This window comes from Sarcophilus harrisii, chromosome 3 (assembly GCF_902635505.1).
Source record: "Sarcophilus harrisii chromosome 3, mSarHar1.11, whole genome shotgun sequence".
NCBI lineage: Eukaryota > Metazoa > Chordata > Mammalia > Dasyuromorphia > Dasyuridae > Sarcophilus > Sarcophilus harrisii.
The window spans coordinates 245,360,503-245,384,252 of NC_045428.1; the positions used below are offsets into that span (position 1 = coordinate 245,360,503).

The 23,750-nt window shown below is 34.8% G+C and overlaps 2 protein-coding genes across 2 annotated transcripts in view; one reads left to right on the forward strand and one right to left on the reverse strand.

The window, feature by feature from the left end:
• Nucleotides 1-4,083, forward strand: part of URB1 (URB1 ribosome biogenesis homolog) — a 96,841-nt gene extending 92,758 nt beyond the window's left edge. The window contains exon 39 of the mRNA XM_012544405.3: nt 3,821-4,083. Coding sequence (XP_012399859.1) covers nt 3,821-4,011 — 191 coding nt within the window. The 3' untranslated portion in view covers nt 4,012-4,083. The remainder of the gene's footprint in view (nt 1-3,820) is intronic.
• A 1,753-nt stretch (nt 4,084-5,836) lies between these two features.
• Nucleotides 5,837-22,754, reverse strand: MRAP (melanocortin 2 receptor accessory protein). Its single transcript, XM_012544403.2, has 3 exons — nt 22,558-22,754; nt 6,731-6,830; nt 5,837-6,190 (listed from the first exon to the last, which is right to left on the reverse strand). The coding sequence occupies exons 1-3, from the start codon at nt 22,667-22,669 to the stop codon at nt 5,932-5,934; spliced, it is 471 nt and encodes a 156-aa protein (XP_012399857.1). The 5' UTR covers nt 22,670-22,754; the 3' UTR covers nt 5,837-5,931.
• Nucleotides 22,755-23,750: the final 996 nt, after the last annotated feature.

Here is a 23,750-nt window from a genome sequence, read left to right on the forward strand (position 1 = left end):
CTGGGAACTATCTGTTTAGAGTTGATAATCTAACTCTGACTAAATCACATTGAGAGTACAGAAAGAAAAGAGCCTAAAACTGAGCCTTGGGATATATCCTAGTAGTTGATGTGGATGATGAACTAGCAAAGGAAACTGAAAAGAAGCCTTCAGACAGGCAGGAGGAAAACTAAGAGAAGGCAGTGACTTTAAAAAACAAGCACACAACTCCAGAAAATAGAGGGAGACTTGGTTCATCAACAGTGTTAAATATTGCAGAAATTAAGGAGGATAAAGACTGAGAAAAAAAATGATCAGATTTGGCAGTTCAATGAATAAATCATCAATAAATTTAGGAAGGAAAATTTCACTTAAGAATAGAAGATGAAAAAGGATTTAAAAGGAGTGAATGAGAAGAGAAGTAAAAGTAAAGTGTAAATAGCTTTTTAGAGGAGTTTGTCTGAGAAATGAAAAAGATATGCAAGATCATAACTTGAAGGGGGGGATGATAGGATATAGTAATTGTTTTTAAGGATGAAGGAGAATTGGGAATGTTTGCAGGCAGCAGGTCAGAACAAAGAGAGAAATGAAAGATTAGTTAGAAAAAGGTGGTGATTGAGGGGACAATCTGCTGTAGAAAACGGGATGGGATAAGGGACACAAGTAGAAGCGTTGGCCTTCTTGAAGAAAGGGCAACCTCATTATTGGAGACTGGAATAAAGAAGTAAAGAAAGAATGATGTCAAGAGGTTTTGAGATAAAGTAAAGGGGAGAAAAGGAAACTCAGGATTAAGCTCTTTTTTGAGTAAAATATGAATCACAAGTCCTGAGAAAGTTGGGTCAAGGAAAACATGGGAAGTTTGAGGAGAGTTTATGTTTAGATAAAAGAATGGACCTCGTCATCTGTGTTGTTTATTTCTAGTATCAATCATCAGCACCTGAGTAGGATTAGAATGGGTGGAAGATAGGAGTAATAATAAATAGGAATTTGGAAAGGCATTAGCAGCAATAGGAAGAAGGGCAAGAACTTCCAGAGGACTATAGAGTTGGAATAATGAAGTCAAGACAGGAGTAATGACATGAGAGAGAACTACAGGATAGAGGAATTGGAAGTCATCATGAGGAAAAAGAGTAAGTGAAGAACATATAGAGAGATGAAATGAAAAAGAATGCCAGAGTTTTGATCATTTAATTGGAGTATCTTGGACAGTAATGAAATCTATGGTGTAACCATTCCTTAGTGTCCTGCGGTTAGGAAAAAAAAACGTAGGTCATGAAAATTGGGGAATTGGGAGGTCAAGTTGTTTGAGGAAGCAAATAAAGTGGACATCAAGCTAAAGCTGGAAGGGACTTGAAAAGCCATCTCATCCAAACTCCTTGTTTTAGAAATCATGAAACTGAGGCTCAGGAAGGTTATGTCAACAAATATTTATTTATTAAGTGTCTACTATGCTCAGTGCTAGGGATGCAAAGGCCTGTTATCAAGGAGTTCACAATTTAATGGAGGAAATAATGTGCAAAAAATTGTGTACAAACAAGATATATATATATATATATATATATATATATATATATATATATATATATATATATATATATATATACACATACACTTACAGGTAGGTAGAGATATAAATACAGATAGACATGCATATTTGGTTGTGTATGATATGCTGGAGATGATTACAAAGGGAAGGCATTAGCATTAGGAAGATTGAGAAAGATTTCTTGTATAAGATGAGATTTTATCTGGGACTTGAAGAAACCTAGAACAAGGTGATAAAGGAATAGAGAATTCTAGGCCAGTGACAGTATCCAAAATCAGAAGATAGTAGTATCTTGTTTGAGAAGGCCATGGAGAGGAATGACAGAAGCAGCGTTGACTTGTGAAGGACTTTAGAAATCCAATAGAATTTTCTGTTTTATCCTAAATATAATAAAGGACTTGCTACAGGGAGTAAGTGAGAAGGCCAGATGCTTGGGGAAGAGGAAGAAAGATACAGATAAGACAGTCTCTCCCTTTATAGTTTCAGTCCAATGAGGAGATATTACAAACATACAATGAACTAAAATACAAATAACCTTGAGAAATAGTTGTATCTAGGAGATCAGAAAGAGAAAAGAACCATCTGTAGTTATGGCCATGAATATAGATCAGATAGAAGTCAGAAGAGAAATGGCATCAGGGAAACCAGTTACATTTAACATTTGCTCAGAAGGATTAGAAACTGTAGATGATCAAGTAAGGTTAAGAACTGAGAACAGATCATTGGATTTGGTAATAAAGAAGTCATTAGAAACCTTTGGAAATTTGTTTTTTGTAGATTGTTAATACATTATAAAATTTTCAGCTGGAAGGAATCTTAGAGCTCTGGTCCAACCTTTCATTTTATAGAAGAAGAAACAGGCCAAAGAAACTGAATGATTTGTCTAAGAGCAGAAAGAGGGGAATTGGGTTTCAGAACCTGGTCTTTTGACTCCAAATCCAGTATTCTCTTCACTACAATACAAGTAAGAAGTGGGTGCCATATTGTGTCCCAGTTTAGACCGTCCACCCTTTTTCTAGCACAGGAATTGATTTAGGTAGAAATATAACCACATTGGTGTGCAAATGAACAGGTGACAAAGTTAAACAATTAAATTTATTGACTTCTACAATCAGCTTACATTTTACATATTTGAAATGTTTTTATAGTGCTCCCTCGATGGCAAGCACTTGTTTTATACAACTTCACATTGAGTTCACAAAATTTTAATATATTTTTAAAAATTCATTATGAAACCACACTTTTATGACATTGTGTGTAAGTGTACATTTTTTAAGGAACAGCAAAAAATATTTCCCCCTTTATTTTCCAACTGCAGGAAACCCAATACCAGGAATCACTAACCAGCCTTCCAGCTACTAATTCCCTCTGAATATCTTTGCATGTTTTCTGAGAATTAGAGGGGTTTTGGGTAGTTTTCAAAGTTTTCTGTTTTGTATAGTCCTTTCCTTTATGCTTCGGTACAACTGATCCTTTTTTTAAACATTGTTGGTTTGAATGATTATTGGAACTTTTGATTTCCTGTGCCAACAGCTGTTGGACTATCTCTAATATTTATTGAAACATTCTCTTTCAAAAGTCCTTGGAGTTACGAATATCCATCCTTAAAAACCACAAAATAAAAAGTCAGCAAAAGAGAGCACTAATCATGCACGGGTCCTAAAATGTGTCTCAGCCAGAGAGAAATAAAGGTGGGAAACCAGTTCAATCCAGGCAGTTTCTTGTCAGTAGACGCAACCATGTGTCACCATTACTGTCACTAAATGAAACCCTCTCAGAATTGTTGATTGTCACAAGTAATAAACACTGAATGTGTGTAAGAAAAACCATTCTGACAGTTGTATAAAATATGAGCTGAAGCAAGGAGAGAAGCAAAACATGTTAGGAGGCTACTTCAGTAGTCCACTTGGGTAGCCATAAAGAGCCTGTAATAAGATGGTCAATATGGGAATGAAAAATAGAGGGTAAATATGAAGGTGATGTGGAGGTGGAAGTCCCAGTATATCTGATATTTATTCTTAACATTAGTTGTTAATACCAAGGAGGTTCAAATTATCAACCCACCACAATTATTCTAAGTATAAGGAAGTGTCATTTTGACTTAGGTCAAAGCCAAAGTTAGTCATGAGCATGATCAGTTTTTAATCATCTGTATTATCAAGTAGTATTTGTTAAAATGCTGCCAGGTGCATATAAACATGTTTTGAAATTAAGGTAATGCCTTTGAGTCACTGAATTGTTTTCAGTCTGAATGATTTTCGTATTCTGACGTCTATGTAACTTTCCATTTTTCAGCTGCTGCAGTGTTCCTGGTATCTCTTTATATTAAAGATATCTGGCTAGGGGCAAAGCCAGTGAATACCTTCCTGACTCACATCCGAATGATCTGTGATGCCACAGAGTTGTTCAGTGAGGATGAAGAGAAGGCTCGGGAACAAGAAGAAGCAATAGTAGCACTGTGTGAGAATATCACTGTTGCCACCTGAGACTATTAATTTTGTGTATAGCATAGTGCTTTGTGTACTAATAAAGTTTGGTTTTATTGTGTCTGATTTTAACTGATGAAGCCTAATTTTAAGATAAAGATTGTAGAGATTTTGGAATTCCAGAAAGGATTATTAAGAACAATCTTTTGTTAAGTACAATCTTTGTTTTCTCATGATGTTTTTGATATTATCATTAGATAGTCTGTCACTTCTGGGAGAGAAACTTCCATAAAAAGGTTTGGTTTGTTTTTTTTTTCATGTAGATAGAGACTGACTCAACTTTATAGTACTGAGGTAGGTACAGAAAAGTGGAGAAAAGGGGGCTTAATGATAGATGACAGAAAGAATGAATAAGAGCCTGAGTACATACTAAATAGGTATAATATCAATAATGGTCAAAGTAGGGGAAAGAGAACACCAATTCAGATCCCTTTGTACTCCTGTTTCCTCTTCTTTTCGTCTAGATAAAATTCTACACATTCTGCAAATAACAACCTAATGAATCTCATGAACTGAATTTTAAATTTTCATTATGGAGCCATCATCCTATAAGAGACACAAACATTAATTAACCTACTTGAGGATCTTACATAAAATCAGCAACATTCTTTATTTGTAAAATTGTAATGACATTTTTAAAAATTATAGCTTTTTATTGACAGAACATATGCATGGGTAACTTTTTACAACATTGTCCCTTGCACTCACTTCTGTTGTGACTTTTCCCTTCTCTCCCTCTACCCCCTCCCCTAGATGGCAGGTAGTCTTATACATGTTAAATATGTTATAGTATATCCTAGAAACTTAAAATGTCAGATGTGTGTAGAACTGAACAGTTCTCTTGTTACACAAGAAGAATTGGATTCAGAAGGCAAAAATAACCTGGGAAGAAAAACAAAAATGCAAGTAGTCCACATTCATTTCCCAGTGTTCCTTTTTTGGTTGTAGCTGCTTCTGTCCATCATTGATCAATTGGAACTGAATTAGATCTTCTCTTTGTCAAAGATATCACTTCCATCAGAATACATCCTCATACAGTATCGTTGAAGTGTATAATGATATCCTGTTTCTGCTCATTTCACTTAGCATTAGTTCATGTAAGTCTCTCCAAGCCTCTCTGTATTCATCCTGCTGGTCATTTCTTACAGAACTATAATATTCCATAATGTTCATATACCACAATTTATCCAACCATTCTCCAATTGATGGGCATCCATTCATTTTCCAGTTTCCAGCCATTACAAAAAGAGTTGCCATAAACATTTTGGCCATGCAGGTCCCTTTCCTTTCTTTAATATCTCTGGGATATAAGCCCAGAAGAAACACTGCTGGGTCAAAGGGTATGCACAGTTTGATAACTTTTTGGGCATATTTCCAGATTGCTTTCCAGAATGGTTGGATTCGTTCACAACTCCTCCAACAATGCATCAATGTCCCAGTTTTCCCGCATCCCCTCCAACATTCATCATTATTTTTTCCTGTCATTTTAGCCAATCTGAGAGGTGTGTAGTGGTATCTCAGAGTTGTCTTAATTTGCATTTCTCTGATCAATAGTGATTTGGAGTACCCTTTCATATGACTAGAAATAGTTTCAATTTCATCATCTGAAAATTGTCTGTTCATATCCTTTGACCATTTATCAATTGGAGAATGGTTTGGTAATAGCATGTTCTAATTTTCCTCATGATCAGTCTTGACCTGGCTAAATCTATTGTTGTACCTAAATGAGCTTTTAAAATTTTTTTTGGTTTTAGTTTTGGTTTTTTTAAGCCACCACAAGTATGATTAGTTTGGTTGATTCATACTATTCTTTTTGCTGATACCATGGAGTTATTACTTTTCTACCACCCTTTAGTCTTCAGTCTAGATTGAGGAGAATATCATGCTTGTTTTTAAAAAGAGGGCAATTTTACTATCAGCTCAGACCACCAAGCCTCTATAATGTTCATTTTCTTGTACAGGAGAAGTATTTTGAGGGACAATGATTAGAACAGAATCCGGGATGCAGTTATTTCCCTGTGGCTGCTCATAGCTAGAGCTTCCATCTTCTAGTTCTTTGATTTGGCCTTGAGGCTGTGAGGTGCTGGTGAGGCTGTTTTGAAAGCCTCTGGCCTTTTGGACAAAGAAGAGCAAGTTGAAGATGTAATTCCATGGGCACTTACAGTGTGAACGGGAACCCCTGTGGATAGGTTAGAATAGGATATTGGTATTGGCTAGGCAGTACATCATCATTAGGACAGTTTTTCATATTTAATTCTCCACTATAAATAAGGAAAGGGGAACTGAGGGAAAGAAAAACATAAGGGACAAACCCCCCAAAACTTAAGGATAATAATGACTTACTAAGTGCCATTCCTTGGCTTTCTGCTCCACTTCCCAGTCACCTCTGAGCTTCAGAATTCTAGCATACTGAAAATTTCTTTTGAAGTAGGCTTTGGGGATTCAAAGTGGATGTGAAGGGGCTAAGTGTCCAAACACAAGGAATCAGATTTTAGAATTTTTAGCTCTTGAATTTCTGACTCTAGCTTAGCTTACTGAATGCCCCCATTTCTGATAAAGTATTTATTAGAAGTGTTGTGTGCACAATAGATTTTTGAAAAACATTACTGATGCCCAAGTTAACTTCATCCTCACCAGTGTGACAACTACCACATAGAATGACTGTGACTTTACTGGTGTTAATTTATATACCTAAGCTTGCTTACCATGGCAGACTTACCTTGTTGGAACTGAGCCAGACCAGGACATGTAGAGCAAAATTAGGAAGAGAAGTACCACAAAAGCTGCAAGACTAACCCAAAAAGCAATGACGATTGAATCTGTTGGCAGGAAGAAAGGGCATTTCAGTGTTAAATTGATGCTGTCCAAAAGGGAATGGAATTGAACCAAAGATAGCCAAAATGATGCTCTGTGAGAGAGAAAAGTTTTGCCAACAACAACAAAAAAATACGGTTTGAAAAAAATAAGAAAGAAACATGAATTGATAAAAATGTAGGAATACATGAACTTATGGTGAAATGAACAAATAATGTAAAAGTAAAGGAAACTGCTACATAATTGTAATGGCTGAGCTAGGACCTAAAAAAGTGAGCAAAAACACCTCATTGCAGAGATGAGAGACTGGATGTGAAACTTTAAATGAACTAGAAAAGAATACAACAAACCACTCCAGTGTCTTTGTCAAGAAAATTGCAAAAGGGGTCACAAAGAGTCAGACAAAAATGACTAACAACGATAAAATATAAAAATTGTTGGTCTTTACCTCAAGTTGGCAACCCAACTGGAGATAGCACACATATAGGTAGATATGTCAAATGGTTATAGAATAGTAGTAACACAGCTTTGGGAAGGAAGGTACTACTGGGGTGGAAAATCGGGAAAGGTTCCCTATAGAACAAGGCTTCTTAAACTTTTTTACCCATGATCCATTTTCACTCAAGAAGTGTTTATGTGACTCCTGGCATATAATGTCTGATGGACTGATAATAAATCATAATTTCATGACCCACGTTTTTAATTATACAACTCCAGATGAGGTCACAATGCACACTTTAAGAACCTTTGCTATAGAAGGTGTTGCTTGAGATATAACTTTTCTGAGTCAGGTTAAATTACTTTTGCTGAGATGCTTCCCTTTAAAGAAACTTCACTGAAGAAGAGAAGATTTTGGGATCATATTCAGGTATCTAAAACTATCATGTTGGAGGAGAGATTTAGGGGTAAACCCAGAAACTATGGGTAAAAATTGCAGAAGTAAATAAATATACAGTTGAAGTCAAGAAAAACTTCATGACAAATTAAATAAGGTGGATTGCTGTGAGAAGCGATAAGTTGCCTCTCTATTCCCTCTCCTCACATTTCAGTCTTCAAGCACAAGCTGGATGATCACTTGTCTGATATTTATAATGGAGATTACTTTTGTGAATTACTTGGATCAGATGGTTGCCAACTCTCGAAATTTTGTGATTGTATTCCTTTTAAAATCTTTATTACAAGGGATGGTTCACCAAGTAGGGGAAGGGAAGGAATATATACACACATTCACACACACACACACACACAAAGAAGCAATAAAAAGATTTAAAAAGCAGAGGAGTCCCAAGGGGAAAAAAAAAAAAAAACTTTTTCTCAGAACTGTTTGGCAGATCATAGCTATTATAGGATTGAAAAAGAACTTCAATGCAATTTAATGCACCCCTTCCATTATTTTATATATGAAAAAAGATCAGATCCCAAGAAGTTTTGACTTCCCCAATTCACATAAGTGGATAGTACTGGGATTAGAAATCATTTCCGACACTTAGTCTGTTCTTTTTACTATACTATGATATCTTTCTTCATTTGTGGATCAAATGTCCCTGCCCCCATAAAAAAGGAGAATCGTGGAATATATTCAAATTTGACCTCAATTGACATTAAATGCAAGTCAACAAGCACTTATTAAGTACATAATATGTGCCGGGATTATGCTAGGCATTGGGTTACAAATGCAAAAATGAAAGTTCCTGCCCTCATGTATTTTATAGTCTACTAATATGACATGTTCACAGATATGTACAAATAAGAACCCAGTAATTTGGATAGGCAACACAAACTGGAGAAATTGGAGACTCAAAAGTTAGCATTTGAGGAGAGATTTGAAGGCAGTGACAGATTCTAAGAGACAGATTTTATAAGAGATAAGCAATCCAGGCTTGGAAGATAATTTGTGCAGAGGCTAGGAGATGGAATGTTTTCTATGGAGAGTAGCAAGTAGACTAGTCTGGCTAGAACACAGAAGACCTGGATCTGGTCATGGGCATGGTCAAAAGTTGCAGGAGAAGAGTCAATAGATAAAGAGAGATTAAAAATTAGGTAAAGAGAAAGTTTGATTAAAGAAGCAAACTGCTGGAGGAAATGAGAGGAGGTGGGATCAAGAACATAAGTAAAGGGAATGGTATCGGCAAGGAAAAGGACTACCTCATTCTTTAAGACTAGAGCAAAGGAGGAGAGAATAAGGGATGGTTCTCAAACTAATTTAAGGAATAGAATCAAGGAAAACATGGATCTTAGAAAGATGCCTTCTATTTTTTTTTTCAATGAATCACCTGGTAAAGAAATGGTGTAGTGGGAATCACATTCCAAGGCCCCACCTTACACATTAGGCTAGTTTTTTACTAAATATCGCTGAATAAGAAGTTAATATACAAGATAGATAGTACAAATACATGACCAAAAAGTGATTTTCTAAGGGGAAATAGTTAAAAAAAATAAACAAGCTTCTTAAAAGAATTTGTAAACTATAAACAATCATTTGAAAAAATGTACCAGATCACTAATAATAAGAGAAATGCTAAAAACAAAACAAACAAACAAACAAAAAAACAGCAACAACAAAACAATCCTGAAGTTTCACTGATATCCAACATATGGGTAAAGATGATGAAAGAAATGAATGATTAATGTTGATGGGACTGTGGGAAGACTAGTGCATGTTGATAGGGCTGTGAGTGGTAGCACAAAAATTATGCAAATAAACTAAATGTTTATAGTCAAATGTTTGACTACAATGTCTAAACCCTTTTTTGACCCAGAGATTGCACTGCTTGTCATCTCAAAAAGATCACTGACAAAAAAATGGCTCCAAAATATTTATAGTAGCGTTTTTTTTAATGGGGCAAAAAACTAAAAACAAAGTAAATGCCTTTCAACTGGGCAATAGCTAAACAAATTGTAAGATATGACAAACATGAATACATAAAAGCATGGAAAAACTTACATGAACTGATGTAAAGGGAAGTAAACAGATCCAAGAAACAAAATACTTAATGACTAAAGAAGTGTAAATGGAACAAAATAAAGGTTACAAAATTACAGAGAACAAGAAAGATTGGCTCCAAACAAAATAAGATATCTCCACATACATTACTTTGTAGAGCTAGGGTTCGATGGTATGAACTATTATGTGTAATGTCAAAGATTTTTGATGTTTTAATAATCAGTTTTGCTGGGGGGTTTTCCATGCCCTAGTAAAGTATATTATTTCTTCTTACGATCCTTTTTATAAGGAATGGTAAATTATGAAAATAAAAAAAATATATTGTGTAAAGGAAGAGATTTATATTGATTATCAAATGATGTGGGATATCAATATTATTGAAGAATATTCTAATGCCTAGTATGAGTGGAAAAAACATTTTGTTTTAATGTACATTGGCAAAATAAGCTTATGAAGAAACAGATTCAGATGAGGTTTGGAGAGAAAATGGTCTCAGTATAGATTTGGAGACTGGCATCTCTCTCTCTTTTTTTTTCTCTCTCTCTCCACCCTCCCCCCTTTCTCTTTCATTTTCACTAGCATTCTGTTTTTCTAATTTCGTGTAAAAATAATTTTTAACATTAATTTTAAATAGAATTTTGAATTCCAAATTTCTCTCTTCCCTCACTCAAAACTTCCCACGATGGAAAGCAATTTGATATGTTACATATGTGTAATCACATAAAACATATGTATAGATTAGTCATCTTGTGAAAGAAGAAACAGAACAAAAGGGAAAAAAATGAAAAAATTTTAAAAGTGAAAATAGCATGTATTGATTTGCATTCAGACACCATAGTTCTTTCTCTGGAAGTGGGTAGCAATTTCCATCATGATTCTTTTAAAATTGTGTTGAATCATGGTATTGCTGAGAAGACCTGTCATTGTATGATCATCATACAATGTTACAATTACCGTGTACAAAGTTCTCCTGGTTCTGATCATGTTATTATGTATCAGTTCATGTAAGTCTTTCCAGGTTTTTCTGAAATCATCCTGTTTGTCATTTCTTTCAGCACAATAGTATCCTATTTGATTCATATACCACAACTTGCTCAGATATTTCCCCTTTGTCTCTACCAATTTCCAGTTCTCTACCAAGTGGGATCTCTTTGTCAACAAGATACAGCAATGTTTCACTGGTATGGAAACAATTTAATGTCATAAATAGTAGAGTAATAATATTTTTTTTCTTTTTAAAAGTAGACAAATGTGTGAAGCAAGGGCACCAAAGAAATATACTACCTTGTTAGAATTTTAAGAGCTGAGACATTGTTTTAAAAGAGTTGTCACTTTGATAGGAGAAAGTTTAGACTTTTAAAGTAAAAAGGTTGAGTCACTGAGAGTCAAGAGGCATCCCACAAGATAAGCAGAGGAGGAAGAGGAACCTAAAAAAAAAAAGCTGAATATTTAGGTGCTGCCTTGAAGCTGTCTTGGAAGCAGTCAGCTAAGAGAGGGCTTCAGCTGAGCAATGTCCAATTGGCTGGGAAGATAAATGACTACACTGGTTGAGTTGCAAGGAAAAAAATTAATTTAATAATAATAATAATAATAAAAACCATTGTAGTGGTGGCTTTTGCCTACTAAGAGTTAGAGGAAGATGAAGCTTTTTATAAGGGATTGTTCTCTATTGTCACCTCTGGTTTGAAAGAAGAAAAGTTTTTGCAACTGTTCTGGTATCCTGAACACTGAGATCTGAACCATTACTGCCATGAACTCCATTCTAATTGGACAGTGCAGCATCCAGGTGAATGAATAGTTCCCTGGAGTATACTGAATACCCCAGAGAAAGCCAGTGTGGTGAGCTGTGTCTTTCCTTAGCTTAAAGAGAACTGCTATTCACATTAAGAGCTAATGCTTTCTAAATGCTTTTTTTTTTTTTTAAATAATGGTTTAAGACAATTTTCAGATAAAGAAATTAAAACCATTTTAGTCATATGGAAAAATGCTCTCAACACTATTTACTATTAAAACAACTCTGAAGTACCTCTATACACTTCTCAGATTGGCTAAAATGACAGGATAAGATAATGATGAATAGTGAAGGAAATATGGGAAAACTGGGACACTAAGACATTGTTAGTGGAATTGTGTTCTAGTTCAACCATTCTGGAGCACAATATGGAATTATGCCCAAAGGGCAATCAAACTGTGCATATCCTTTGATCCAGCAGTGTCTCTACAGGATCAGTATCCCATAGAAATCACAAAGGAGGGAAAAGGACCCACATGTGCAAAAATGTTTGTAGCAGCCCTTTGTGTAGTGGCAAGGAACTGGAATCTGAGTGGATGCCCATCAGTTGGAGAATGGCTGAATAAATTGTGGTATATGAATGTTATGGAATATTATTGTTCTATAAGAAATAATCAGCAGGATGAGGTCAGAAAGGCAAAAAGGCTTGAAAAGATATATGAATAAAGTGAGTAGAACCAAGAGAATATTGCACACAGCAACAAGATTATGTAATGATCAAATTTAAAGAACTTGACTCTTTTCAACAAAAAGGTGATTTGAGCCAATTCCAGTGGACTTGTGATGGAGAGAGCCATTTGCATCAGAAAGAGAACTATGGGGCCTGAATGTGGACCACAACATAATATTTTCATCTTTTTTTGTTGTTGTTATTTGCTTGCTTTTTGTTTTCTTTCTCTTTTTTTTCCTTTTTGATTTGATTTTTCTTGTGCAGCATGATAAATGTGGAAATATGTATAGAAGAATTCCACATGTTTAATATATATTGGATTACTTGCTGTCTAGGGGAGGGGAGGGAAAGGGAGAGAGAAAAAATTTGGAACACAAAGTTTTACAAGTATGAATGTTGAAAACTATACATATGTTTTGAAAATAAAAAGCTTTAATTAAAAAAAAAGAATAATGGTTTAAGAGTAAAAAAGCTTATTATTCTGTGTTCAAGAAATGAGATTTTCCCCAGATGAAAAAATGAACAGTGAGGATCAATAGTCAAGAAATGACCAGAGAAGCAATTTCTTGTACTGCAGATGTTCCTGAATGGACCAATTACATTGAAACCTACAGGCTAGAGTTGTGGGCTGTTTTTTTTTTTTCTTTGATTGTTTTCCCTCACAGGTTCCTAAAAGTGTGCGGTGAATCTTTTTTTAAAGCTATTAAGTACATTGATAGAAGAGTGTAATCTGGATTTATATGTGTATTATGAATTATTTTTTTCATTTCTATATTTGTTCTAATATGTTAATACTATTATAGTATTTATTTAGCCTTATTGTTAGTAAATGGTTATGTTTAAAATCTAAAAATGTCATTATTATAAGTGACTGTTTACATAGAAAAAATATTGGGTAAGTGCTCAAGAGCCAGGGTGATAAAGAGAAATGTATTTCCCTCTCAAAAGGGTCCTAAGACCCTCAAGGAATTTAAACTAGATAGTGATAATCTATTTCTGAGAGTGTCTAATATTGATTAGAGATATAGACATCAAGAGTTCATTAGATTGGGTCCCATCATATGGTAATATATTGTGGGGCACTGGAATAGACCATGTACTTCAATTTAAGCTATTTTTATTTTTTAAGAAGAAAATTGATCAGGTAAATAAATGGATATGCAGCAGTGAGATTTGCTAACATAAATGTGTGATGGACCTAATTGGCTTGTTTGTATGACTGACTTTCTCTAGTGATATTCAGCAATCAGGGATAAGACCTGAGAAGTAATCCAATATTGAAAGAAGGGGATTGAAAAGGAAGAACAAGTGACTAATAGTGTATTATCACTAGAATAAACTATACTATAGTTAAAAGGTTGTAAAAGGACTATAATGTAATTATAATATAATTTGTTAAGCTTTTACTACATGAAAAACACTGCAATAGGTGATAAGGATACAAAATTTAATTATGACACAAACTGGTAAGAGGAAAAATAAAAGAAAATAAAGTGAGATAAATGCAAAGGACAGGTCTCAACAAAGTACTCCAAGAACAGAAGAAAGAAAATGCAAATTAAGACAACTCTGAGACACCACTACATATCTGTCAAATTGGCTAAGATGACAAGAAAAGATCATGACAAACATTGGAGGGGATCTGGGAAAACTAGGACAGTAATACTTTGTTGTTGAAGCTGTGAATGGATCCAAACATTTGGAGAGCAATTTGGAACTATACTTCAAAAGTTGTCAAACTGTCCGTACCCTTTGACCCATCAGTGTTTCTACTGGGCTTTTATCCCAAAGAAATCTTAAAGGAGGGAAAGGGATCCATATGTGCAAAAATGTTTGTGGCAGCCCTTTTTGTAATGGTTAGAAACTAGAAACTGAGTGGATGCCCATCATTTGGAGAATGGCTGAATAAATTATGATATGTAAAGTATTATGGAATATTATTGTTCTGTAAGAAATGACCAGCAGGATGATTTCAGAAAGGCCTGAAGAAACTTACATGAACTGATGTTGAGTGAAATGAGCAGAACCAGGAGATCATTATGCAAGGCAATAAGACTATATGATGATCAATTTTGATGGACGTGGCTCTCTTCAACAATGAGAGGATTCAAACCAGTTCTACTTGTTCAGTGGTGAAAAAAGCCATATAAACCTAGAGAGAGGCCTGTGGGAATTGAGTGTGGAGCACAACAGAGCATTTTCATGCTTTCTGTTGATGTTTGCTTGCATTTTGTTTTCTCAGGGTTTTTTTTCTTCCTAGATCCGATTTTTCCTGTGTAGCAAGATAACTGTATAAATATACATACATATATTGGATTTAACATATATTTTAACATATTTAACACATATTGGACTATCTGCCATCTAGGGCAGGGGATGGGGGGGATGGAGGGGATTATTTGGAACAGAAAGCTTTGCAAGGGTCAGTGTTCAAAAATTACCTATGCATATGTTTTGTAAATAAAAAGCTTTAATAAAAAAACATATGCCAAGACAATTTTCAACATTCACCTTTGTAAAACCTTGTGTTCCAATTTTTTTTCTTTTCCTTCCCCCCACTCCCCTTCCCTTAGATGGCAAGCAATCCAATGTGTTCTGCTCATTTCACTCAACATCAGTTCATGTAAGTCTCTCCAGGCCTCTCTGAAATCATCCTGCGGTTGTTTCTTACAGAACAATAATATTCCATGATATTCATATACCACAATTTATTCAGCCATTCTCCAATTGATAGGCATCCAATCAGTTTCCAGTTTCTTGCCATTACAAAGAGACCTGCCACAAACATTTTTGCCTATGAAGGTCCCTTTCCTTTCCTCATGTTTTTTTAGGATACAAGTCCAGAGAGACACTGCTAGATTAAAGGGATAACAGTTTGATAGCCCTTTGGGCATAGTTCCAAAGTGCTCTCCAGAATGGTTCACACTCAAAATTTAACAATCAGTTTTCTGGAGTGAGTTCTAACTTGCTATAGCAAGCCCTGATTACACCAAGAGTTAAAAAGAAAAAGAAGAAGAAGAAAAGAAAAATATGCACAGTCAGCAAAAAAAAAAAAAAAAAAAAAAAACAGACTGAAAAAAGAAATCATAACTACATAAGCTGAGCAGCACCAGCAGTGGGAGAGACTGCATCCTTAATAATATTTGCATAATACAGAGCCAGGTTGAAATGGCTAATGACAATGACTAACATTTATATACCTCTTAATATGTATCAGGCACTGTGCTTTATGATTATTATCCCATCCCAATTTATCATTCCATCCAACAACAACTCTGGGAGGCAGGTACTATTATTATTCCCCAGTTTACAGCTAAGGAAACCAAATCGACAGGTTAAATGATTTGCCCAGATGTCACACAGATAGTAAATATCCAAGGCTGTATTTGAATTGAAGTCTTCCTAATTTCAGACCCAGTGTCCCAACTTCTGTTCTTTCTAGATCCCTAGAATTTTAATTGTGGCTTTCAGGACTGAGCTAAGTTTCAAAAGTCTGAGTTCTTCATTTTGAGATGCTTACAAAGATCTGACATCCCACTTTGATCTATCTTTTCTCTGCTGCACTTCAGCTCTCCTTTCTCTCTTTTCTTATTATTCTTGTGCTGCTTCTTCTCTCCACTTCAATTAATTATGTTCTCACCAGGGTGGAGGATGCCATCTCCCCAGTAATGGCTGCTGCTCAAGTCCTCAAGTCTATAGAATTTTAGACTCATCCACCTTATTGCACATCCAACAAACAAAAGACCTTTGGGGAAAAATGCTAAACAATCTTCCAAGTGACAAATATTGTTCCAAATAAAAAGAATAGGAAGATAAAAATGCTTAAGCTTTTCCATTTACCCAATAAACCCAGCAAGTTTCTATGTGTGACATAATCATGACATGCTGGAAATCCTCCTTGCCTTCATAGAAATGAAATTTGGCATGTTTTCCCTCTATTTCATCTATAGTATTTGAAGCACTGTGGCTTGACCTGCCAAATTTTCATCAAGCTGTCCAAAATGACAGTCTACTTATTAGATCTAATTATGATAGCTCATTTTTTTTTTTTGTCTTCAGGCTAAAGCATTCACAATTGTTTTAATCCATGGCTACCATAATATATCCATGAAATACACTGGAGCTAAGAGTTCAGATAGCATGGGACATAATATTAACTGATTTTGTTGATGCAGACATACTAAGTATAATAATTTTTACAATAATTTTTAAAATTAATTTTTCCAATCAATGAAAATTTGTGTTCTCAAGCTTTTGAATTCCCCCACCCTTGACTGAGAAAGGAAGAAAAGTAAAATTCCTGCTACACACAAGTATTGGCATATAAGTGAAGGAAAATGAATACTTCCATTGTCCATCTCAGGGATAGGGGGGAGAATGTAGCATTGAATCCTTTAGAATCATGGTTTGCCATTGCATCAGTCAGAATTCCTTTAAAAATTATTTGTCTTGGGGCAGATAAATGGCACAGTGCATAGAGCATCAACCCTAAAGTCAGGAGGATCTAAATTCAAATCTGACCTCACACACTTAATACTTCTTAGCTAGTGACCCTGGGCAAGTCACTTAATCCCAATTGCTTCAAGGGAAAAAAGTTATTTGTCTTTACAACATTGTTGTTGTTATAATTTTTTATCTTGGTTCTCCTCACTTCATCTACATCAGTTCATACAAATCTTCCTAGATTTCTCTGAAATTTTCCTCTTTATCATTTCTCCATTGCAATCATATATCATAAATTGTTCAGCTATTTCCCAATTGATAAGTAATCCCCTAAATTTCCAATTCTTTGACATAAGCAGAACTGATATAAATATTTTTGTGTATATGGATGCTTTTTCTCTTTTTTTGCTCTTTGTAGTATAGACAAAGAAGTGGTATTGCTAGGTCAAAACTATGGATTGTTTAATAACTTTAGGGGCATTAATTATAATAACTTGGGTAGAGATTAAGTCTGCCAGTAACACAACAAACTTGTTCTGCTGACCCCAATTTATATTCCTAGCTTTGTCACCGTTCCAACATATACCATAGCAAGATGGAAGGATTTGTCATCTGCTGAGCTTGCTTCACATTCTCTTGCTTCTTGACCTTTCTTTACTCATGCCATTTTCCACACCAGTAATAACTTCATCTTCCATTATTCTGTGCAGAATTCCTATTCATCCTACAATATTTAGATTTCTTAAAAGTCTCTATTTTGAAATCGTCCTTTATCTCCCTACTCAAGAGTGACTTCTAGTTCTGGCAGCTGGTAGCACAATGGATACATATCTGGCCTGGATTCAAGAAGACTTGAGTTAAAATATGGCTTTAGACACTAGATGTGTAAATTTCTTTGGAAAGAGGACTTTTACGCTCCACTAAATGAAAGGTCTCTGAGCTTCTGGGGAGGTTCAAGAATTATCCTTTTTAAGTCCCTCTCCTAGTTTGTTGCAGTAGAGTGACAACAAATTTTATATCATTCCCAATGGCTTCTCAGATACCAAATTAAAGATTGCCAAGCAATTCCTTCAGCTTCAGATTGTTTTAAAACAATCTTCAAATTCCATTCTTTAGGGAGGGGCCAAGCCCAAGGAATACTGGCAAATTTTTAATAACTGGATTTCTAAAAAGGAAAAAAAAAGATAAGCAGGACACACTTTTAAGTTTCATGTTATTAATATTTTCTCCATTTTTTCCCTTTGTCTAAACAATTAACAAAACAAAAAATCAAGCTCTGATTTGTAGATTGCTAATTTCTGAGGTATAAATGTTTCAGAAAATTTTACAATTGGCTTTCTTGAATCAATGGGAACTAGCTCTTACACATCTCTAGCCCAAGTCTACTATAGTGTTTGGCAGGCAAAATATAATCTCCCCAAAATAAAAATTAAGTAAGCTAAACAAACAACAGTTTATAGCCTTTATCATCATCAGGACATGGTTTTTAAATGTTCTTAAAAATACAACACATAGTCTTATTTGTCTCTGCTAAATTCCTTCAGATTTCTATTCCCCTCAGAGCAATGGCCATCTCCACCAGAAGCAGGATTCATTTTCCTTCTTTTATCTACTTTAATGAGGTCATTCCAGTGGAATACTGCCAAATATTACCAATTGTCTTAGAATGGCTCCGATTCATTCTGGTTTGATTGTTGGGGTTCAGATTGGAATTAAATGAAATGCTAGTAAACCATTAAGGATTAACAAAATTAGCTTACTTAGCCAAAGTAGTAAAAACATATTCAGCAAGATTATTGCATTGATTCAGTTGGGCCTAAGATGGACAAGTCGAGCCTTTCCTGTCTCTGTTAGCCATACTGACTCCTCGTTTTCTGGTTTTTTTATACTTTAGTCACAAGAAACTTGTGTCAGTGGCTTAGCCAGGGGACATTCTGAGTTGAGGCAAAACTAGGCTAGTCCTTCTGGCAGATATTGCTCTGACTACAACAATTAATACCAATTTCTTAGCAATATAGTTTAGATTTTACATGTTAAGGTAGCAGTCTCCTCTTGAATATGTTTTATTGTGGAAGCTAGTCAAAACTGACAAAAATCTTAAGAAGTTTTATTAAAGTTATCAAAAGATAAGAATATGAAATTACTTAAGTAAATCAGTCTATATGGAGTTTTCTCCTCATTTGATGTCCTTCTCCATTAGTTAAAGAAAGTAACCATTTTCTTCATCCTGCCAGTCCTAACATTAATTTAGTGGTTTATTATTATCAGATTTTTTGGACTATTTAGCAAGAGTAAGCCATTGTGAGGTACCTAGAAAATAGTATTTTTTTTTCCTCAAGGCGTTTTCCCAACTAATTTATAGAAATGTGTAATATGATATCCATTGCAACTAATTTTGTATTTTGACTTACATTATTATCCATGACATCCTCATTGCTTATTATAGCAGGGTAGAGAAGCCAGTCATTAAATAGCTAGTTCCCAAAGAAAGGAATGTTATCTTTGGCTACTCCCACCCTGAAATTCAATGACTCCTTTACAAAGAATATTCACACGATGTGTGTTTCATTATTTGGGGACATTTTACAAAGGACTAAATACAGGCAAGTTATTTAGGCAAACCCACAAAAAGCTACTGATAGGGTAATTTTGTACTGACTGATAGTAGCTAAAAGTGGAAACTATTTGGGGATCACTCTACCCTACTCTAGATTATTTAGGATGATAGACTTTAAAATTTTTGTCATCCTCTAAATTATTATTCTTGATATGATTTTGTGGAAGGAATGCTGAATTTGTAGGAAAGAGAACTTGAATTTGACTCCTGGTTCTACTAGTTCTTGTTTGCCCTTCATTCTGGAAAACAATTATGACATCAGGATAATGGTGCTGTGACTTGCAAGTGAATTGAATTTTGAGTGAGGAAGAATATACAAAGTCAGCAGCTTCATTTTCTTCCCCAGGGCCAATTGGCTCCAGTGACAAGACATAGATCAGGAGGACTAGAGAAGGCCCTAGAGGCAGTGTGAGACCTTGGCATGTTATGTGACTAGGAAAATCCCTTAAGAGTAAGTTTTTTCCTCTGTAAAATGTAAAAAAAAATATTTTCATTGCTGCCCCACAAGGTTGCTGTGAAGAAAGCATTAGGGGAACATTAATCTCTATGTTCATAATATGAAAACAATGGGTAACATGTAAGTTGAATGCAAAAGTTATATTTAGTACATTTCTCTGATAGGTAATTACACTGTACACTATAGAAACCTAATCTATGTTTATGTTCAACTTTTAACTTTCTGTAACTAGGTTTGATATTTCATGGATGAAGACTTAAGATCACCTTCCTTTATGGGACTTGATGGTTCCCAGCATACTAACAAATATGAAAGGATTTTGGATTGGATTCAGAGTATAGATGACTTCCAAAGCTAAAAAGAAATTACTTTTAGATTATACATAACTATCTGTTCCTTTCTTATCTCCTGCTCCTCAATCAGAGCAGAATGCTGTTAATCTGAAATCTTTTATACAATAAAAATCCGTTAAGACTGGTTTGTTTTCCAAAAGAGAAATAAAAATACATTTGGAAATTAAAAACAATTTAATGAATTTAGTGAAGAAGAAATATATTCTGGATGAAACATTGATTACTTAGGAATCTGAAAGATTATTCTAGGCGATAGTCATAATTTAATGGGGCAAATTCTCAGAGTCTTTTCATGTATCAAAGCATCATAGCATCAATAATTAATTTTCATCTGTGAAGCCTCAACATCTTATCTCTTTCTGAGTTGACATTTCATTCATAAAATCCCTTACTATTAATGGAACTTTATATAGCCTTTGATTGAAAACTTTTAGTGGGAAATGTATGAAGGTAATCAAAGGTTTCCTTGCTGGATCCCATAAATTGCTCACTGAACTATACAGTTATAGCCCTGTCACATTCAAGTAGGACAGGATGGTCTTCCAAATCTCACATTAGAAAACTAGAATATAGATAATAGTCACATAATGTGGTGGGCTTTTTTTTTAATTGGGTAATGTTAAGCTAAGAATCTCAGTTAATTAACTCAAATTGATCAAAAAAGGATTTTGCTAACTTCTAAATTATTTCCTACTACAAATTGAACAGATATATCATAAACTATCATTATATTTCTGTAATCACAGAATTTCAGAGTTGGAAGGGCTATTTTCCCCTATTTTTCCAAATTAGGAAATCGAAACTCAGAAAGAGTTGTATCCAAGGTCACAAAATCTGACAATAGTGACTAGAACCGTGGTTTCCTGATTCCCAAGTCAGTGCTGTTTCTATTATACCAACTCTGAGTAAGATGATCGATAAGTTAGATCAAGAAAAGGATGTTATGATTACTGTAAGTTCTCCTAATAGATTAATGGTATCCTCTCATTAAAACTTTGTGCTTTTGACAACATGTAGAGATCTTTATATATACCCTTTGCCCTTCACAGCCAATATTATACTTTTAATTTTAGATAAGATGCCATTTCTCAAGATGGTGATAGTGTGATTATTGTATTTGCCAAGAAGAAGATACAGAAGAGAGTGATTAGCATCTATCATAGAGGTAGGCATATATAGTATACGTTCAGCATATCCTGACTGACTGATAATACTAAAAAATACATACTAAGCTCTGGAAATAGTAAATTAAACTGAAAGCTTATTTAAACTCTCCTTTAAATAAAACGGCCTTGATGGCAATCATCAATGTTCCATCAGTCTGCCACATTTTTAATGAAAATATACCAGTCAAGGATATTACAGTTTTAGACTAAAGTATACCATCCCTTTATACAAGAAGAACACAAGGTCATTTCCTTTCAGTGACTACATTTATATTCTGACAGAGACAGGATGATTACGCTGAATATATAGTATCCAAGGTGACCAAGTTTCCTTATGTGCATAGTTTATTCTCAGGTTTCTGAAATTGTTGCCCAATATTCTGTGCCCACTACCTCTATTCATTGTTTGACATGCTGGCTTAGTCTATAGTGCAAAACTAACAGGAAGCACCTTACAAAAGAGATGAAGATCCACAAGTAGGGAACTGAGAATAAGACTGACAAAATGGATGCTAAACAAAACTAGATGTGAGTCTGTTTTTAATCCAGTTGTTATGATTGAATAATCTGAGGTAATTTTGGGGAAAATATGTACATTATGTAACATTTGCTTGCTAGAAAATACTAAAAATACAATTTGAAGTAATACATAATTACTTCATGGTTCAAAACTAAGTTTAACTCTTGTTATGAAACAGGACTTTAAAAAATCCTCATTGCTAAAGTGCTTGTTTTTAAAATTATATTCTTTAACAAGTTTGAAGAGAGAAAGCATGGAATAGTAGCAGAGAATTGGTCTTGGAGTTGAGAGGACCTCATTCATGTCCTGTCTCTGATATATACTTGCTGTGTCTGACATATTCTGGCTGTATGACCATGGGTAATCATTTATTCTCTTGGTGTCCCAGAAAGATAATTAAAATAATAAGACAGTCGAGAAGCCAGTCAGCAAACATTTATAAAGTGCTTCCCATGTATTTTGGGGATACAAAGAAAGAAAAAAACATGTTTTCTACACTCAAGGAGGATACATTCTAACGGGATTGGGGAGTATAACATATAATCACACACATAAAGTTGCTGATCTGCATAAGGAGGAGTTTCTACACTAATAAAATTACCAAAAAAAGTTTGCAGTCAACTTCTACGAAAAAATATATCAACATCAATTCATAGATGACATTATACTGGCATTATATAGTACATATTCAATCACAAAAAATGCAAGGTTCTCTCAACCTCTGGGTTTTAATATTTCCTTAACAGTTTAATTGAATGCTCAATACTTACGTTTGTTAGCCTTCAACTTTCTTTCATCTACTTGAGGAAGGTCCACATAGTCCATATAGTATTCATAGCCATAGTAGGAGTTGGAGTCAGTAGAATTAGTTCTGTTTGCCATTTCAGTTATGCCTCCAGAGTGCTGTGAAAGAGAAGCAGGGCCCTTTTAAGCAGAGCTAGCTACGCTCACTGGCCCTGGACATTGCATAATTGATTTCTGGGTAAATAATTCCAAGTATGTCTTTGGGTCTCCAAGCTCAGCGGCCTCAAGGACTGACTCCACAGCAGAGTAATTTAGCAAGAATAAATGCCTGGGTAAAATCGACCCTTTCAATGTCACATCAAAAAGAAGATTGGAATCAGAGTACCTAGATTCAAATAGGTCTGTCTGACGCTACCTGTGTATTTCTGGGCAAGCCTTTTAACTTCTCTGGGTCTCAGTTTATTCAGCTGTAAAATGAGGGATTGAAGTGGAAAGCACTTGAGATCTAAAACTATGATTATGTTTACTTATATACACATACCTTAGCTTTAACCTTTTAGGAACTAAGACTATAAATTTCAGAAAAGCTATTGATCTGCACTGAGAGAATTTCTTTAGCTAGACATTCCATTTAGCAACAAAATATAGTCAAGAGAATGTTGAACCTAGAGTTAGGAAGACCTGAATTTTGACTGTTGGTTGTATAATTGTAGTGAGGGCAATATATAAAGTGACAGGCCTGGAGTCAGAAAGATCTGAGTTCAAATGTGACCCCAAACACTGATATTATGTGTGTGACCCTGGGTAAGTCACTAAACCCTATTTGTCTCAGTTTACTCATCTGTAAAATGAATTGACTTTGCCAAGGAAACCACAAATAATATCATGAAGCATCAAAGACAATTGAAAACTAAAGAAGAACAACAATAATAAGGCAAGTCACTTAAACTATCAGCCTTATTTTCGTAATCTAGCAAAATAGGCATAATAATAGCACTTGCCTCTCAGAGTTGTTTTGAGTATAAAATAGAGTAATATTTGTAAAACTTTATATGTACACTACCTAATATTATTAAATCTCAGGTTCAGTTCCTGTCCTAAATAATGAGGTGTGAGAATGTAGCAATTCCTAAGAAACCCTAAGGCTACCTTGCCTTGGGAGTGCCACAAACAATGCTGGTTGTCAGAGAACAATCTGTTGGTTTGTCATAGACTACAT

Coding starts and splice junctions, on each gene's coding strand:
- MRAP (XM_012544403.2), bottom strand. CDS start 22,669: ATGGCAAACAGAACTAATTCTACTGACTCCAACTCCTACTATGGCTAT. Junction 6,831..22,557: donor AAAGTTGAAGGCTAACAAAC/GTAAGTATTGAG, acceptor TCCTGCCAACAG/ATTCAATCGTCATTGCTTTT. Junction 6,191..6,730: donor TCTGGCTCAGTTCCAACAAG/GTAAGTCTGCCA, acceptor ACCTATCCACAG/GGGTTCCCGTTCACACTGTA.